This window comes from Hippoglossus stenolepis, chromosome 20, assembly GCF_022539355.2.
Source record: "Hippoglossus stenolepis isolate QCI-W04-F060 chromosome 20, HSTE1.2, whole genome shotgun sequence".
Taxonomy (NCBI): Eukaryota; Metazoa; Chordata; class Actinopteri; order Pleuronectiformes; family Pleuronectidae; genus Hippoglossus; species Hippoglossus stenolepis.
Window position 1 is genome coordinate 7,498,612 of NC_061502.1, and position 19,463 is coordinate 7,518,074.

At 42.6% G+C, this 19,463-nt stretch overlaps 2 protein-coding genes across 2 annotated transcripts; one reads left to right on the forward strand and one right to left on the reverse strand.

The window, feature by feature from the left end:
- The first annotated feature begins 6,172 nt into the window (after positions 1-6,172).
- Positions 6,173-11,005, forward strand: chgb (chromogranin B). Its single transcript, XM_035144510.2, has 7 exons — positions 6,173-6,334; positions 6,491-6,537; positions 6,630-6,720; positions 7,138-8,890; positions 9,069-9,162; positions 9,281-9,391; positions 10,598-11,005. Exons 1-7 carry the CDS (start codon positions 6,292-6,294, stop codon positions 10,676-10,678), a joined length of 2,220 nt encoding a protein of 739 aa, XP_035000401.1. The 5' UTR covers positions 6,173-6,291; the 3' UTR covers positions 10,679-11,005.
- A 64-nt stretch (positions 11,006-11,069) lies between these two features.
- trmt6 (tRNA methyltransferase 6 non-catalytic subunit) lies at positions 11,070-17,829 on the reverse strand. Its single transcript, XM_035144511.2, has 12 exons — positions 17,501-17,829; positions 17,140-17,270; positions 16,922-17,031; positions 15,850-15,941; positions 15,663-15,746; positions 15,442-15,566; positions 15,134-15,304; positions 14,429-14,580; positions 13,862-13,947; positions 13,113-13,215; positions 12,587-12,673; positions 11,070-11,720 (listed from the first exon to the last, which is right to left on the reverse strand). Exons 1-12 carry the CDS (start codon positions 17,605-17,607, stop codon positions 11,559-11,561), a joined length of 1,410 nt encoding a protein of 469 aa, XP_035000402.2. The 5' UTR covers positions 17,608-17,829; the 3' UTR covers positions 11,070-11,558.
- Positions 17,830-19,463: the final 1,634 nt, after the last annotated feature.

A 19,463-nucleotide genomic window follows, 5' to 3' on the forward strand; every position in this document is an offset into this window, starting at 1 on the left:
ATGTAATTATTATAGATGAGAATAATAAATTAATAATTGATGACGATTGACATGATTGACCAAAAGAAGAATAACATATATAAGTGCAGATAATTCCAAAGGCTTCACTTACTTTTTCTTTCCTCAAGCACAAATCAGAGTTTAGCAATTCAATTGAATCCTCTGATCAAATGACCCCTATATTGTTGAATGTCTTCATTATATAAACAAATGAATCAAGCTACAATTAAAAGGACCATAAAAAGAATGATCAAAACAAAACATCAATTTACAACCATGATGGACACGGATTTAATGAGGTCAATAAATCCCTCCTGTCTGCTACTGATCTACACTTTGTATTAACCTCCTCTTTGGGCTGTTGTTGACCTATCATCATCCATAACCATGTGGCTTTCATTAGCACTTTTCAGTTAACCGTCAACCTGTCACAACTTCAGTCAGTTCATAGCGTTCTCATTTTCTGTTATCTTGTTTTACATATACTAATTCTCATGTCCTTTCAGAATTCAGCCACTCCTCACCTCACCCCACCCCAAGACTCACCTGCTTTCTATCAGTCATCAGTCACCCAGTAGATATACCGGCCCAATTCCTCCGTTCTTTGCCAGATTGTCTAGTGTGTTTTTCCTAGCTTTCCAGTGTTATCTCTTGTTTCACTGCTCTGCCTGATCTCCGCTCTGACTTGCCTTTTTGGACTCTGGATTCCCTTTTCGCCTGCTCCCTATCGGATTTGTTTGCTGACTCTGACTGTCTGCCTGGCTTTTGACCCCTGATCATCCATTAAACCAGAACTCTTGCTATTCCTAAGACTGCTCAAGTGTCGTGCTTTTGGGTTCACGTTTGCCATTTTTGCGCACCCTGACACAACCACATAGAAAAAAGAATCATCCAGTGAAATGATATTGTCTGGAATTGATTTTTATTCTGGAAATAAAGCAAATATAAGAGAAGTGGAGTATGCAGCCAGTTTTGATGATATCGTGACCATTTGACCATTGAAATCAAAGACTTTTGTTTTCTCACGAGAGGAGTTACCGGCACTGCGTTGTGAATTTTATACATAAGTGTAGAACACAAAAGTAGAGCTCTTTAAAATTTAAATGAAATAAAATGAATAAATAAAACAAAATTCGTCCTTTCGGAGTGAAACCTCCAGCTCCAGTCCTCCAAGTCGAGGAGTGAAATCCAATAGTTCCAATTTTTACTTGTGTTCATAAACACTGTCCTCCTCTTCCCAACTTTATAATTTAATCAGATTTATCTTCACTTAGTCATGATCCTTTTCTTCCCCACAGATCTCATTAAGATCTTCACTTTTACTCTGTATTACTGGAATGAAGAAATTTTACCAAAACACTGTCTGAATTATAGAGGGCAGAGGAACTCAAGCTTGCAACTTTTACACACACACACACACACACACACACACACACACACACACACACACACACACACACACACACTTTTTCACAGGTCACTGTAGTTCAGGATGTTTAATTGTGGAGTTCATTCGTATTTGAATTCAAAAACAGAGAGAAGTGAAGGGGAACTAAAGGATTATAATTAGGAAACATATTTTAATAAGCCTTCACCGGTGTGTCTGGTAATTAGGATAATTCACATCCCGTATTACACAATAACTCAGAGCTGAATCCTCTTTATTGGCCATTTCACTCTTGCACAGGCCCTTGAGGTCCTATTGAGCGTTGTATTGAGAAGCACCCTTGCTGCTACAATAGCAGAGGTACTAACACTACAGTTGATGAATCTGGGAACACAGACACATTGTGTAAAAGATACAAGTATCGATCATCCTGTTAATGCATAATCAGCCAAGCAGCTTTGTAATGATACCTGCAGTGTGCAGCCTATCCGGCTTCATTTTCCGCACCACTTCACCTGTTACCCTGCTGGTTTACTGTAAGTAAGTATAAACGTCTCTAAGAGTGTTTATTGATTTAGTTTATGCACCACTTAAATACGACCTAGTAAGTGCTGCTGTATAGTATAATCTTAATGTTCTGTCTTGAAGAGGACCCCTGTGTCAATGAATCCTTGATAGCAGCTCTGTGGGAGCTTTACCTAAGTGCTAACGCTAATATGTGCACAAAGGCTGAGCTAACATGCTAATGCCTACCACGTTTAACGTAGAGCTAACATGCTGATGGGACTGTCATTAGTTTTGCAGGCGTGTGGTCAGAAACGTCAGTATTGGACGAATAGGCGATAGATGAAACTTGGGGGTGTCATCAAAGTCATTAGGATTTATCCATGGAGACCATGAAGGTAGGTACAAATGTAATGAAAGTCCAGATGTTGAAACATTTCACGCAAAGCTACAGATGACGACCTCACAGTGGCACCAGAGAAAAAATTAAGGGATCGCCAATGTCTATAGGTCCATCCTCTGGGGACCAAGACTGTATCGATTCAGTCAATGTCCTGCACATGTTGAGATACTTGACTGGATAATTGACAAATGTTACCTTCTGATGACACAGGGAAGTCATCAGGAGGCCACCAAAGTCACTGAGACTCATCTTCTGGGTGCCATGAATATCTGTACCATGTTTTAGGTCAATCCATTCAATGGTTGTTTTTCATTTTATAAGTAGTTCTTAACACATAATATTGATTGTGTTGTATTACTGTCTCTATCACTAACAGATGATGATGCTTCTTGAGGGCTGGTAGTACAACACATTTTCTTGCAAGTTTTTAAATGTTTTTCAGCAAGTTTTCACGTCATTTAAGTCGGCATTAATACTTTTGTTAATTAAAAATCGTTTTCACATCCTGGAAATTGATAGATGTTTACTAATTGGTGAGAATCCTTTGCTTTAGACCTTTAGACATGAGACTGTGCTATAAATAAAACCTCCTACTTAACAAAAGAATCCATAATCCTACATTAACAGACTCCTATTGTTAAAAGTGAGTTTATTTGACCAAAGGCGACCACAGAAATACTCCCCATTGTTCCTGGACTATAATCAAAGCCCAACACAAAGCTTGTCCCCACCAAACATCAAGGCCTGGCTGAGGCTTTCATGCAGCGTGGCACTTTGCCGCTCGCCTTTTGCTCATGCATGTAAATTGTCGTGATGAAAGGAGTGGCGTAGTCGCAGACAGGGACTGATCTGCGAGTCGTGCTCTCGGAGCCTATCCCAACACATTGAGCTTTCCCTCTGAAATCCCCCCCCTCCTTCGCCTTCTGACTGTAAGCGCCTATGTCTTCATGGCTCACTAAAATATTAATCAGGCCTGGAGCAATAACAGTGACGGCCACACAAACAAACACATACACGGTGTCACATGCGAGTGCACAAACATTCACGGGGAACACACACATTGTCCCGAGCGAGATACTTGTATAATTTAGTGGTTCACTGCCTTTGATATCCAGTGGCTGGAAGGCTCACAGTGCAGCGCTGATCCTCGGTCACAGACATGACTTGCTCCCTGGGGAACAAAGAGGAAATTGCAGAGTGCCGTTATCCTGCTGCTGCTGCTACTTCTCACTGTGCACAGTGCATGTGAAATTGAAAGTTATCCCTCTATCTTTCACACAAAAGACCAGGTTCACTGGCTGCACTGGATGTTCAGTTTCACTGCCTGACATTATTGTTTTATGCTCTGAGCAGTAATTGTTTCAGCGACCACAGTGGAGGCCGTCTGCAGAAACAAAGATGGATGTCAGCGACCAGTCGTGCAGGCATGAGGAGCACAGATGAGAGAGCAGGACATTCACATTTCGCTCGCAGCTGTTGCAGTTTCTGGGCTCATGGTGCCTGAGACGTGACTGCATGTGCTTTGCCATATGCATTAAGGTCAAGGCTGAGAAAAACCCCATGTAAAATTACATTTTAAATCATACTAGTACTATATAGTATAGTATAGTTATGTATAGTGCAGTAACGTGCAGTGCACTACAGTATAGTATAGTATAGTATAGTATAGTATAGTATCGTACAGTACACTACAGCATAGTATAGTTATTTACAGTGCATTATCGTACTGTACACTATAGTATAATATAGTGTAGTATAGTATAGTAGTATTCTATGGTGAATTCCTACCTGTTTATATACAAGCATATACATATAAATATTTCTATATACTAATGTACAAATACAGATTACATAATTTGCAATCATGTGCCACTGCACAAAACGCGGCACAAGAAAGCAAGAGAACAAAAATATTATGCAAAGTGACAAAAAAGAAGATGCCAGTAGTTGTCAGTTTGAATGTTCTGAGCCACGCTGAGCCGTGCCCACTATGTTCGAGCTCTGTCGCCGCACATGTCAGCTCATCCCAAGGAGACAGCGGCCGTCTCTGATTGAGATACAGCTCAGACGTAGCCTAGTTTCACAGAATTAGAAACAGAAGAAATGCAAAGTGAGGATAAGATCACTGTCCTTTCACATATACAAACACAAATTATAATTTTTTCTCTGCAGCAATGCTTTTTTAAAAGACATTCAGTCACTCTGGTCAGAGCATCACTGGGTCTGCAACTGGAAATATGCAGAAAAAGTGCAGTCCTCTAATACGTCCATGTCCCTTGACTGTTAACCACAACCGCTATTGATCCACGTCTCATTAACTAGTTTCCCTCTGCTGATGCTGAAGCTCAATAGATCTCATGAGGAATATGATGAGATATTGGCTGAATGAATTACCGAGGAGTCAGTTGGGCTTAATTCGGACTCAGGGTTGGTCAAACCCCTCAGCTGCACATGTTGTGACATTTACTCTGTTTAATAAATTGCACATTATCATATATTTATTAATTTAAGATAGCATACAAGTAGGGCAAAAAGGCTGTATTACATAACTTCAACGGGAGACATTGTTATGCCTGTTCTGAAACACAAAGGAGAAAATACGCATCTTATTTTGAGTGAATTAATTACAGAGTAATAATGTGAATATGTCTGGGATCTGATTTAATGCAACAGCAGCAGCACTATAGAGGGCTTTCCACATAACTTGAAATGATGCAATTCAACAGAGGGATAACTGAGCTGAATCAGGTTATGACATTAAAATATTAAAAACAGAAAAACAGACGTCAGACGAAAGATGCCTGGATCTCTAATCTGTGTTCACAGCGGGGAATAGAGTTTTTTTTTAATATAACATGGATCTGTATTGGTCTAACATAAATGCGGACAGTCAAACCAAAGACACAGAAGCCTTTCAGTATCTACCTACTAATTCCACAAATGTGATCTTCGTTATGGCAACAACATTCATAGAATCACTTCCTCTTTACAAGTATGTCTTCAAAGTAAAAGGAAAATGTTAATTTTGTTGATGGAATACATTATACCGAGCGGAATTACAGAGCATTGATTTTGAAAGTTTGTGAACTTGGGTCTGAAGATTGTGTGGATTACTTAACAGACCTCGGAAATAGCCATAGACATGCAATGTATGGAAATATAACAGCAGTTAAGTAAATCCTTCAAACTTATATTTAAACCCCATTTTTACAAATTTTAACATGAGACTAGAAAATCTTCAATGCAGATAAACCAGGTAGGATGAACAAAAAGTTTGGTAACTTCACTCTACCCATGTTTTTAAAAGCTGTCCAGCACACAAACAATAAAAAGTGACAGTATATTGTAGAACTGTTTGAGGAGGACTAACTAATAATTCTTAAGTAGCTTCAGAGCATCAACACACAACAAGAAAAATGCCCATTCCAAATAGACATGCACTATACTAACAGGCTCATTAATACATGGTTAAGAAAATCAAGATAATCAAGGACTAGCAGGATCCAGGGAAAAACTGTAAGAATCAAACCTCAAGTTGTGATTAAAAGGCAACAATTGATGAATGATAAATAAACACAAAGTCATGGTGCAGGATTAACAAATCTTCCTGGTTTGTCCTCAAGCGTCTTGTGGCATTTACCGCACAACACAAGATGAAAACCAGTTTAAAACCACATCACCTGAACGAAACGTGACACTAACGGGATTTCTAACGAGCTTGTCATGAAATGTCGACGCCGTGCGCAATTCCAGTCCACTCACACTCTCTCCCTCTCTTGCAGGTCTAATGAGTCGTGACACTAAAGGGAGCCGTGAGCCTGGAGGCTTCCTCCCACGCTCCCCCAGCCCACTCCTCCTGCCTATTTGAGGCGCTCCCCTCTGCTCCGGTGCTCCAGAGCAGCGCAGCTCTCTCCTGCTGCTGCGAAGAGACGGGACTCCCTGGCACGGCTGCTGTTGTTACATGTGGGATTTACCCTGATCTCATCCTCGCCCCAACATGAGACTTCTTCTTGTTGTTGCGGTGGCGGCTCTGTTGACAGGTTGGTGGATTACTGTTGCTTTTCCCTGTTGAAGTTAGTGGAAGTCAGTTCAGGACCACGGACAGAGGCAGAGACGGCTCCTCTATTTGAATGCATGCAGACAAACCCATTTTCTGTTATGTCACATTTAAATACTTTTTCTTTCCTCTTATGCAGAAAATCTAGCGCTTCCAGTGGGGAAAGAAGGTCAGAGAGAAGAAGTGGTATGTTTTTTTCTGATAAAATTCAATGATTATAAAGTGAATCCTGGATGCGAGCATGGAGCTGCATGTTTAGTTTGTTTGATTTCTTGCAGGTAACACGATGCCTGGTTGAGGTCCTGTCCAAAGCTCTCTCCACACCGGACTCTCAGCTGGATCAGGAATGCAGGGACATTCTCCAAGCAGGTCTGTAGCGCACGGGTAGCTGTTATGTCCCATGTTGCTTCAGAACAGAACATTAAAATACTGTAATATGTAGCCTACATAGATTTAAAATAGGTCATTTAAGGAGAATGCTGTTTGTTGATGCGCTGCACACTGAGGAGCTGGTAGATTCAAGCTGATAAAAATACAGTCACGCTGAATATCTTGCCAAGTAGCTGGTAACATTAAAAAAGAGTAATTGAGATTATTATGATCACAGTTTTCATGCCACTTCTACCTTCAAGAGAACATTTTCTCTTATATGACAGAAGTGATTCGCCGTCACAATCAATTTGATCTAGACTGAAATTAAATGACAAATCCATCATAACGTGTCCCTAAGGGCAATTTTAAAGGGATCTATACATCACTCGTGATCTTTCTTTTGCTCTGTCACAGGGGTTAAACAAGTCCCGCTGGACAAGAAGAGCGGGGACGGGATAGTAACTCATGAGGAGGTGGTCCAAGTTCAGCCCAAGGATACAGAGACAAAGACAGCCGATGTGAAAGACATCGAGGCACTCCTGAAATCCGTGGAGGAGAAGAGGGAAAACCCAGAGGACGAGCGCAGCCAAGAGTCCTGGAGTCTGGGTGACGAGAAGGAAAAGAGAGATGAGAACGCAGAAGAAGAGCGGGAGAAAAGGAGCAAATGGAGGCCTGGGAGATACCACCAAAAGAAAGCCAAACGAGATGAGGAGTCTTTAGGAGACGAGAGGGACGAGCCAGAGGAGGAACGTAGCCAAGAGTCCTGGGATGTAGACAAAAGGCATGCGAACGAGGTGGAGGACCAGAGAAATAAGCGCATATGGAAACCCACACACCGCTACCACCACAAGAAAAAACTTCACAAACGTGGCGATGAGCCATCAGAAGAAGAGGGAGACGAACAGCGCAGCCAGGAGTATTGGGGTCTTGACAATGAGAGAGACAAGAGGAACTGGAGGCCTGGCAGGTACCACCAGAGGAGAACCAAACGTGATGAAGAGCTCTCAGAAGAAGCCAGGGAAGAACCAGATGAAGAACGCAGCCAGGAGAACTGGGACTTTGACACAGGAAGAGAAAAGAGGAACTGGAGGCCTGGCAGGTACCACCAGAGGAGAACCAAACGTGATGAAGAGCTCTCAGAAGAAGCCAGGGAAGAACCAGATGAAGAGCGCAGCCAGGAGAACTGGGACTTTGACGCTGGAAGAGAGAAGAGGAAATGGAGGCCTGGCAGGTACCAACAGAAGAGAAGCAAACGTGATGAAGAGCTCTCAGAAGAAGCCAGGGAAGAACCAGATGAAGAACGCAGCCAGGAGAACTGGGACTTTGACACAGGAAGAGAAAAGAGGAACTGGAGGCCTGGCAGGTACCACCAGAGGAGAACCAAACGTGATGAAGAGCTTTCAGAGGAAGCTAGGGAAGAACCAGATGAAGAGCGCAGCCAGGAGAACTGGGACTTTGACTCTGGAAGAGAGAAGAGGAAATGGAGGCCTGGCAGGTACCAGCAGAAGAGAAGCAAACGTGATGAAGAGCTCTCAGAAGGACCCAGGGAAGAACCAGATGAAGAACGCAGCCAGGAGAACTGGGACTTTGACTCTGGAAGAGAGAAGAGGAAATGGAGGCCTGGCAGGTACCAGCAGAAGAGAAGCAAACGTGATGAAGAGCTCTCAGAAGAAGCCAGGGAAGAACCAGATGAAGAACGCAGCCAGGAGAACTGGGACTTTGACTCTGGAAGAGAGAAGAGGAAATGGAGGCCTGGCAGGTACCAACAGAAGAGAAGCAAACGTGATGAAGAGCTCTCAGAAGAAGCCAGGGAAGAACCAGATGAAGAGCGCAGCCAGGAGAACTGGGACTTTGACTCTGGAAGAGAGAAGAGGAACTGGAGGCCTGGCAGGTACCACCAGAGGAGAACCAAACGTGATGAAGAACTCTCAGAGGACAGACGAGACGAGGCGGACGGAGAACGCAGCCAGGAGTACTGGGGGTTTGACAAAAGACACGGAAAAGAAGAGGGAGAGGTGGAAAAGCGCATATGGAAGCCGACACACCGGTACCACCACAAAAAGAAACTTCACAAACGTGGTGGAGACTCATCAGAGGACGAGGAGGAACAGAGGGGTGTTTCAGAGGAATCAGAGGAGGCTGCAAAGGACAGGGACGAAGCCCTGAGGTACTCCTCTCTTGTCTCTTAAATTGTGCATGTCTGTATTTTGCATCCCAGTGCACAAAACGTTGCAGTGTTCAGTAATAGCAGCCAAATCAAAATCAACTTTTGCATAGTGAAAATGAACAAATCCCTGCATATACTGGCATGAAAAGTTCAGCATCTAACTGCAGCCGCTTTTCAGGTATCTGGCAGAGAAGCGTAATCCCTGGATTTACAGAGGGTTCTACCATCCCGCCTGGTTTAAAAGGGATTCAGATCAACACGCAGCAACTAAGGTGAGCGTGATGAGACGACTTCCACTCTCTGCCTGCTTGTATGAAACGGGAACAATATAATTGCTTGTTTCTTTGCATCCTTATATGGACCACACATTTTTGCATTGAATGTGCTCAGATGGACGACCTGGCCAAGTTGCTGAGCTACAAGATAAACCAGCTGTCCGACCATTCTAATCAGGAGGTTGCAAAGAGAAGCACGCACCAGAGAGCCCTCACTCCGCAGGAGGTAAACACTGCACTCACTAACTGCGAAGAAAAAGACCTTTATGGCTGATGTGGGGGTGCAATCGCTGTCATGTTGACTTTGCTAAAGCTCTAACTAGGCCACTGTACAGAAGTCTAGGAAGAATACTTAGCTATATCTATAGTAGATCTAATTGTGCTGATGGCAGCACTATGCAGCAGCAAGGGTTCAGGCAGAAATTGATCATTTTAGTATAAATGCAAATCATAAAAGTTTACAATAAAACAGTCTACCCCGAAGAGACACCTGCATGTTGCATAATATCGATGATCAATAATGATAATGATAATAAAACAGCTGTTACAAAGTGCTTCACAAAGAGGAGAGTGGAAATACAATTTAAAAGATCACAGCAAAGCAAATTAATAGTGTAAACATCCAAAGACAGCAGATAAAACAATACATACTTTAAAAGTAATGGCGAAAGAGAAGGATAAAAGAAACACAACATATCATTTTCAGTCTAAAGCCATTTCCATGAACAGTTTCCACCATATATCCCAATGACCTCGTGCGGACATTAAGCTCATCCCTCCACCAATCAGCTTCACTGGGGGGGGAAAGCAGCCACGGGCTCATTATGGAAATCTCCAGTTGACACGGAGATGTCAGGATTTAGCCCTCACGACCACAGAGCATCAGTGAATATGCATCTGCGCAAATGGGCATCCAGAACTGTCCCTCACGAGCATGTCCCAGAGACACCAGAGAAAAGCACGGGCAGTGACTCGTTCCAACTCTTGTCATACTCAGAATCTACTCCTGCATTACTCACATGGGCTCTAGTCTCACTGGGCTGGTTTGTCCCACTTTTACTTTTTGCACTCACCAGCATTCACGACTGCTGCAATAACCACACTAGGAATCTCGTGATTATAGCCTCCCAGGGCAATCAAACTGTAATGTGCCCATTAAAAGGAGAGCAAAGGCCGTGGCTACCTCCCCATCTCGTCCCATGGGCGGTTATTTATGATTTCAAGAGCACTACAGCTCAAGGGATAATGGTTCTATCAACTGAAATGACAAATTCTGCTTATTAGGCAAATGTGAAGCAGGCCTAGAGAAAAGGGGTCAATTCATTCACTCCAGATTTATGTCCCACACATGATCAAAAACACGCTCTTTTAGGTATGACAGCAAAACGGATGGTATTTAATCACTCATGTATAAATACTGCGTGTTTTTCAGGATAAAGATCTGGGAAACCTAGCAGCCATGGACGTGGAGTTCCAGAAAATCGCCACCAAGCTGCATGAGAACAGTGCTTAAGCCAGGACGGACAGCATATGAAGACGCCATCTGAGGATTGCAGCTGCCGTCCTACCGCATGTCTGCCAATTCAGTGTGCTTACTGTGTACCAACATAAACAAAACCTGGAGCCTTGCCAAAAAATACCAACTTGTTTATCATTGTATTTGTGATATTTTGATGTTCTCAATTTAATCCGCATGGGAATGGTTTTGATGTTTATACATGTAAAGAGAAAATGTGAAAATAATACATAATATATATCTGGAACAGATTATTGGAATAATTGTGTTCTGAAGAGTTTGCTCAGTCTGTGCTCAATAAAAGGGAGTTATTCTGGGACCAAACAAAGATCTCTCTTTATTATGATTATTTTTTTGATGAAAAACAAAAACAAAAAGCTCTCAGACATCTTTTAGTACTTTTTTTATTCTGTAAAGATACAGATGTAGCGCACTGTGAAGCTTCATAAGCAACAGGATCATAAAACAAATGGCACTTTCTGCAGGGATAACAAAGTTAAAAAAAAAAAAGGTAATAACCTAGAGGCTGGAGAGACTTATTGTTTTTACACCAGGTCTTGAGGCGTGAGACACAAACCTGTCAGTTTCTCTCAGCACGCAAATGATTATTTCCGCCGTTTCTTCCATAAAACATACACTGAGCTCCGAGAGCCTAAACTGGCTTACAATCGACTCCTTAGTATGACGCCTTCCTCTGCACTGATCTGAACATGCAAGACGGGAGAAGAGGCTTGATGTGTGCAAAGCAGACACTCTGTCTCCCTTATCACAGATGTGTCAAATCAGTTCAGCACAAAGGAAGGTCAGCGCCCGGAGGAAAAATCCCTGTAGGCCGTTAGAAATGTGCCCTTATAAGATCTGATGCTTCTGTGTTTGTTTATCCCTCAGTGTCTGTCACTTTCAGTCTCTTTGGTGCTGGTTCATCAGCTCGCTGGGAGCCTGTGGGTTTGGCGCGGTCCGTGGCGACCGTTGTCCCTGAGAGGAGGTAGCCCCCGCCACCGCTCATCAGCAGCAGAGGATGGGTCCTGTTGGGCAACACCTAGAGGCACGGCACAGAAAGTCAGGATGCATTAATTCTACAGGAAGAGCTGCAGGAAATAACACATTGGTCCTGAAGGGGAAAAAACTCTTGAGTATGTAAACACAAAAGTACAAAAAAAGGGGCAGTGGGAGTTAATGCTGTGGAGGGTCTGTGATAATGGGGTTCGAGGCAGTGACAAGTATCTTATCGCAAATAATTGATTCTGCCAAATGTAGATTACCTGCCCTGAGATCACTGACTGAGATGTGGCCTGAGGGGTGACTCCAGTAAATCCACACTTGACGGACTGCATTAATGATTTTCTTCTTCGGGAAAGACATGATAAACTTAAAGCGACACTTGCTTTTAGCAGCAGAGTTTGACAGAATTAATCACCATTTGTGGCTTCGGAGGGCGCTGTTGCATACGTCGTTTTCAGGCATGAACTCTAGAGAATGTCTGCACGAAGAAGTCTGGACTTTCTCCGGAGTTTGCCTTTTCACACATGAACAACGCAGCAGGAGATCTCCGGCCCGTTCTGGTGAGAGGCGGCGCAGCAGACGGAGGGAAGGACGTAACGTATTAATTCTGCTGCTGCTGTTTTAAAGCACATCGACACCGCTGTCGGCACTTATCACCCAAAGCTTTTTTAACATCTTCATCTGAGTCTTCGAAAATGTAGGGCTCCGCTTTATCATCTTGAGATATTTGTTTTCTTATTTTTCTTCAGTTTGAGTCTGTCGTACAGATGTAATGAAACTCCCCTCAAAGTGTTACTGAGATAAGGAAGAATGGGACATAACCTTGGACAGATGGTCAACCTGAAAACATAAGGACTCAGGCCACAGCTTGTCGCTGGCGTGGAGGCATAAAAACTAATTTACCTGATAATGTCTGAGCCAGGTGTCTGCGAGTCTGAGGCTGACCGTACCACCTTGTTCCTTGAGCTTTGTGTAGCACTCGATGAGAGGCTGCAGAGATTGAGGGGGGGAATGAAAAAGAGGCATTAAGGAAGACGACCGCAGATGCAATGACTCTCGACACACACACACACACACACACACACACACACACACACACACACACACACACACACACACACACACACACACACACACACACACACACACACACACACACACACACACACACACACGTTATCGTTTTAGCAACATAAGCACAATAGAGGTAATAAGTGCAGGGACGTGATAGGCATTGTAACTCCTTGGCAGGGACAGCGATGTCCGCCGCAGTAATGAAATAAGGACATTTCCCGCTGGAACTCTTTAGCAATAAAACCCGTGTGCAGAGGCAGATAATGAGAGATCCTTCAGCTGAATTAAACTAAACTCTGTGAAGGACATCGATAGCGTTGGTTCGAGCAGACGCGAGTAGTCATGACGACCGTACCTCTTTGTACTGGGAGTAGACGACGAAAGGCCTGGAGGGGGAGAGGAATTTGAGCAGGACCATGAGGACGGGACACGGGTGAAAGCGGCTGGCGATTATCAACCTGTAATTCAAAAGAAACGGATGATCACGCAAACATGTCTGATGTGAAATACACGTTATTGGAAATGTGGAGGTAGGGGATCTCTCTCCATGTGACTTCTCACTGGAAAGCTTCAGGATTTAGTGCCTTCCTACTGCAGACATTCATTTCACTTCCTATAATGAGATGACAGTCAGGTAAAAAGGACTCTGATTTAGGAACATGTGGAAAATCTATTGTGGTGTGTATGATGTGGCTGGTATGATATAGAGGGGGGGCAAGTTAACAGCCTAACCAGATCAATACTTATTCATCTGACCCTCACAACACCACATCCATCAATTACACAGAAGCTGTGAAGCAAATCGTTTTCATTTAACATGACAGGAAACTGCAATGCAATCACTCTGTCCACCTTGTACGGGCACTGTGCAGTAATGTGTGCGTGAGCTAAGAGGAAGGCAAATTATTTATCATGACTTTTATGGAGATGATTAACTTTACTTTAATTATCATTCATCAAATCTTCATCTCTGCGGATCAGTTTTAATTACCGTTGTTGACTACACGGTGCAGTCCAGACAGTCGGAAGAGAGAGATGCTGATGCTGAAAAGAGCGGAACAGCGGAGGGGAGGAGAACTAAATAATAAACAATTTGACACCAACCCGTCTGCGTTTCTGCCTTCCAGCAGGGAGGCGGCGGCTGCCAGCTTCTTTCGCTTCTCCTCCAGCTTCACCCTTTTTCCCTGAGCCTAAAAAAAAGAAAGAAAACAAAACAAATCAGTGCCCCAACTCTCTTTTTTGCCACATTAAATTTTGACATTTCTATTTCTTGGTGATACCCTGATTATACCAAATAAAAAGGCAACTTTATATCAGGTAGGAAACATCAATGGATCGTCTTTCTTTCAACAAATGATTTTATAGACACAAGGACCTGTTCAAACCTGATATCAACATCTGTCCTGGACAGCGTTAAGTACATGTGTTCATAGGTGGTATTAAAATTCATTGTGAATGTATTTCCTGTGACCACTTGGGATCGGATCTCATTTCCACGCTCTATATGCAAATACACACGTACGTCAACTGTCTTCGCTAAGAGCAAATTATGGTTTTTACTCAGTTTGAGTTTACAGATGTGCCCAATGACTACTTCCTTCTCATTATAAGCATAAAAGTAAATGAGTAAAGTATTTGTATGAAAGTGGGGTTAGTAAATATTGGACATACTTTAGCCTCTTTGAGTTTCTCCCTCTCTTTTTTCTCCTGGTCCGCAGCGGTGTCATCACCAGCATTGGTCTCCATGCTCTGTTCCTCCGGACTGCCCCGCGGTTCTGCCTCGGGCGGGTTTTGCTCCTCAGCCGTGTTGGACTGCTTCTCATCTGGAATTATACACGTCAGTTTAGTGTCACAGAATAAAACTAATCACAACCTTTTCTGCATATTATTCTCTAAAACAGCAGATTAATCTAGTCTATGTTTTGGTTTATAAATGGCAAAGATAATAGTAAAATAGTTATCAGAGGAACACATAAGACTTTTTAATCAGTTGATATGGCTCATTTAGACATTGCTCAACATTAGATTCTCTAGAACAGACAGAGCCTTCTGTCCACACTCCTGCTTGTATTTCGACCATATTTATAAACGTCTTCTAAAAGCTTAAAGATATGGACGAAGCGAGGCGGCCAAATGACACGCCCAACAATGGTGGCACTTTTTGAGAAGAGACTTTTCAAATTGGTAAGAAACTACAGGCATCTTTCTATATGATGTTACTTTGTCCTGTTTTCGCACGCACTGGCAGCATAAATGCCAGGAAACGGTTGGTATTTTGGGGGCATTTCAGTACTTGCTCGTATTGACTCTGTTTCATGTGAAAACAAACCTATAAACATCTTTGAGAGATGATTTAAAAAAACAGGGAGGTCCTACCAGCACATGGGTCTTTGGCTGCAGTGTCCAGAGTCCCTGCCAGCAGAGCATTGACATGGCAGATGGGAAAGTCATGCAGCGTATCGTGGAAATGTGCAGGGAAGCCAAAGCTCTCCACACCCGCTCGAACGGGCCCACCTCCTGGGTACATTTGGATCACTGAACCGTAGCCTAAATGAGGAGGAAATGGAGGGTAATTACGCAGAGGGCAAAGAAAGGGCTTTGTTTTGAAAGTTCCGAACAAAATACAATAGAAAGTATAAGTATCTTTAAGTAAAACAGCAGGAGAGTTAACAGGACTTAATTACCTCCCATTCTTTCCATGACGGAGCCCAGCACGAGGCCGGCACAAGTCTCAAACACCAAAACCTTGCTGCCAGCGTGGATGTTTGCTAGAGTCAACATCTGGGCGAGTGAGTCATACCGCAGGTGGCTGCGTTACACAGAAACATACACATCTTACTTCCACATCTTCCTGCTCATTAAAAGGCCATTTTCACACATTCTGTTGATCCACGTGCTGACTCACCAGATCTTCCCCGGCTCCCGGCCGTGGTACATCATAGCCAGGATGCGACAGGACGGTTTTAGAACCGTTACGGTATTTTCGTACCTGGAAGAACACGAGACGGGAACAGCTGATAACACTAATTACAGCACTCTGCATTATTCCTAGTCCGTAACAGTTTGAGTTTGTGTAATTGGAAGTGACTCACTTCTTCTTTTTCTTCTTGATGTACTTATCCTGAGCAAACTCAGTCTTATCTCTGAATGTGGAGCTGTTCTCTATAAGCTGCTGAACGATTTCCTGTGGAACACACACACATACACACAAACACACTTAATTTTATCTGATAGTTTTAAAGATAAGTGTCCAAAGACGAGACAGAAACCAGCAATGTGCTCGATCGCATCTTAATACTTTTCGATTTCCCTTCTCTGCCTGTGGCATTTCTGCCACAGACACATCTTTAACTGAAGGTTTTAGCACACATTTCTCAAAACAGGATTTAAAAGTGCATTTGTTGGAGACTATTCTCAGCTGCAGATTATTACACATTTGATGATAGAGCGTGTATTAACAGAACTACCACTGAGTATGTGGATCAACTCAAATTCAACTACGTTGCCCAAAGAACATGTGTGTGAAAGGTTTTTTTTGTTTTACTTTAGCCTGAACTATAATAACAGGTGTAACAGGTGCATAGTGAATAGTTCAGACTTTTGGACCAAATGCTGAAAGAAGCGGAAGAGGCTCACACGATTGCTTGCATTCTTCACCTCCAACGATATCATGTTTGAGCGAGGACTTGTATTTGGTGCATTTGAACTAAGCTGCACCTGACGTTTGTGATGCAGGTAGGAATACCATACTGATATTGTATTATGGTAAACCAAGAGGAGGAGGTGAGAAACAATCCATACCGTCAAAATTAATGAAATGTTCAATTCATGAATTTTCTTCGTTTAAGCAGATAACACACACTAGTCAGACGCACGCCAGTCTACAAACTAATAAACGTCAAGTTTAGGTAGACGCAGCCAACTTAGGTGATGAGGACAGGACGTATGCATGTCATATAAAAGTCTATAGTGTGCTGCCTGAATTGCAATGTCACATCAAAACTAACTGGATCAAATGTAAACAATGTCACAAAGACATGAACCTTCATTCAGACCTTGGTCCAGAATCCTAGGAGTGAAAAAGCTTTATTAAAACAGACCTGATAAGTGTCCGTGCTATGATTTTCTCTTTGTATGTGTGTAAATTCAAGGCTGCTGATGTACCTGGCCCTTCAGACCTTGCTCTTTGAGCGTCTCTATGTCGTCCCTGGTCAGTTTCTGTGATCTCCCATCATCCAGGATGTGTCTGTTGTCTGTGCCTGCCTCCTTTGCATCTGTAAAGGACACATGAGAAGAACTTGTGAGTGAAAAGAAAGAACAACTTGTTGTCAAAGGCTCTCGCAGCAGACAGGTGTACTGAATGCTCCTGCTGTGTTACACACCACCAGGACTCTCCGGGTCCTTCGGCTTCTTGGGCTGCAGGTTCCCTCCGGACAGGATCTCAAACTTGGTGCTGTATAAATGACCCACTGCTTTATCCAAGAAGAACCACTGCTTCTCAAAAATCACCTTCCTGTGAGGGAATCAAACCAGGGATGAACATGGCGCGTCATGATAGTTCACTGTGTAGGGCTGCAGTGTTGTGAAGCTCAAACACGGTCACATGCATCCGTCACTTTGTGAGATGCCAGTTTTGGTTTCGCTAGGACCCGGACCCTGCCTGTCAAGAAATCTTAATAAATGATAACAATCTGAGGTTCCTTTTGTATTTAAAATATTTACATTCCAGAGTTTATAACTTACTTCCTGGGTTGTATTTGCATAGCTTTGAAGATGTCGCCTCGCTTCAACACTACGTAGTCTCCCTCTTTGATTCTGTACTGAGCATCGTCGTCCCCGTTGTCCGCCATGATCGGGCAGATAAAGCGGCTCACTGCGGAGCTGCCAGCGAACTGAAGCCTTCAGCTAACCGCGCTGAGTCTCCGTGGACAAGGCACCGTGGGGAGAAGGCACGAAACGACCCTGAAGTGAGAGCAAAACACGACGAGTTACAATTTCCACGTGTTAGCGTACCTTTCTGCTTCTCAGGACGGCCAATCGACTGCAGAGTGGAGACAGCGCCCGCGCTTCAGTGTCGCCGTCTGTGATTCGCTGGAGACGCGTCGCTGAGCTCGGCGGCCAATAGGAGCGAAGTGCGATGAGGCCAGGTAGAGGTGTAGAAATTTGAATCATCGATAAGCAAGGACTGGACTGAACATAGATTCATTTTATTTTAAGATAAATTGATGGAAATGTATGAATATAGCTTAGTTTCATAGTTTAGTTTATATATTCAATCTAGGGTATATTCACCCAGGTTTTGTTTCATCCATTTGATCTGTTTTCACGAATTTCGTGCATGATTGGTTCCACAACTTGTATTTTCCTGTTAGGATTAGGGCATTACAGTGATGGAATATACCAAGTAGTTGTAATATGTTTTTAAAAAGTAGTTGTAATATGTTTAAATCACACACACACACATAAATATAAATGGAGAGAGAGAGAGAGAGAGAGAGAGAGAGAGAGAGAGAGATGATTATGATAGACTTTTATGAATTATCACAGTATGAAAAAGCTAATATTCTAGACTTTTAAAAAAGTCTATTGCGCTTCACCCATTTTTCATTTATTCACATATTTATGAGGGAAAGTTATGTGCAGTATAGCAAGTAGTTGTAATATGTTAAAATATGCTTTTTTATTACATTGTTATGTTTAATAATAAACTATTGTACATATTTATTTTTATAGAAAGAATTAACTGAACCAATCATATTTCAACATGTTTTGCATTTTTCACAACATGTTCCATAAATGTGTGAACAGATGGGAAATGGGTGATGTGCATTCTTAAAAATACTACAATACAAAAAAAGAGTTCAATATTGCGTGATAAATTCTCAAACACTGTATTGAATTCAAACTGGATGTTTACAGACTACACACACTGATACTGCTGGATTGCTTTCCAGCTCAGTTAACAGTTATTCTGCACCCAAACGCTGTTAATAAACTGTGTTGAAATGCAATCCAGCAGATGTGCCGCGTCATCCCACCATGGGGCCACAATCTGCTGTTTTATAACCGCTTCTCAATGGTGTGCCAACTCAACCAGCCCACAGTGTAGTGTAGAGCAGTGCAGCAGTGAGGTGGCTGACACGAGCAAAAGACAGCATCCTACACAACACAACAACACGATTCAATCAAAATGCAATAAATGATCTAGCCTGGGAGACAGCTAGAAAGTTGTGAGTAATTTTCAAATTACCTAATGACAGTCGGAGGGTAAATCATAGTGATGTCAGGAAAAAATGTTTTAAGTTCGACTGAAGTTGAATTAAATACAGCATAAGTATAGCAATGTGAAGCTTAGTGTTGTCAATGATTCGAAAGTCGCTTTGGATAAAAGCCTCTGCCAGTCATGCTAAAAGTAGCATTGATTTGCTGCGTTAAGTCAAAACGGTCAGTGTGGGTTGGAATGACTCAAACCTCCTGGCTGAAGTTCAGTGCAGACTAATTTATGACTATAATAATTTAGGTTGTTACCAATGTGAAACATATGGCATACCAGTACATTCAAAATACATAGGTTCAGCCACCGCATAGAAAATAGCAGCCAATCAAGTATCAGACTTCTCTACGCAAAGAATGTCTCAAAGATTTCTCTAAAGCTTTCATTGTTTCTAAAAGCAGATTTAAAGTCAAATTGTTCATAAAATCACTC

What these genes read in the sequence shown, in the direction of transcription:
- chgb (XM_035144510.2), top strand. Translation starts at nt 6,292, where the DNA reads ATGAGACTTCTTCTTGTTGTTGCGGTGGCGGCTCTGTTGACAG. An exon ending in GGTGGCGGCTCTGTTGACAG is followed by an intron (nt 6,335 to 6,490) that starts GTTGGTGGATTA and finishes CCTCTTATGCAG; the next exon opens with AAAATCTAGCGCTTCCAGTG. An exon ending in ATCAACACGCAGCAACTAAG is followed by an intron (nt 9,163 to 9,280) that starts GTGAGCGTGATG and finishes GAATGTGCTCAG; the next exon opens with ATGGACGACCTGGCCAAGTT.
- trmt6 (XM_035144511.2), bottom strand. Translation starts at nt 17,607, where the DNA reads ATGGCGGACAACGGGGACGACGATGCTCAGTACAGAATCAAAGAGGGA. An exon ending in CGGGAGCCGGGGAAGATCTG is followed by an intron (nt 15,567 to 15,662) that starts GTGAGTCAGCAC and finishes TGTGTAACGCAG; the next exon opens with CCACCTGCGGTATGACTCAC. An exon ending in AGAAACTCAAAGAGGCTAAA is followed by an intron (nt 13,948 to 14,428) that starts GTATGTCCAATA and finishes TCTTTTTTTTAG; the next exon opens with GCTCAGGGAAAAAGGGTGAA.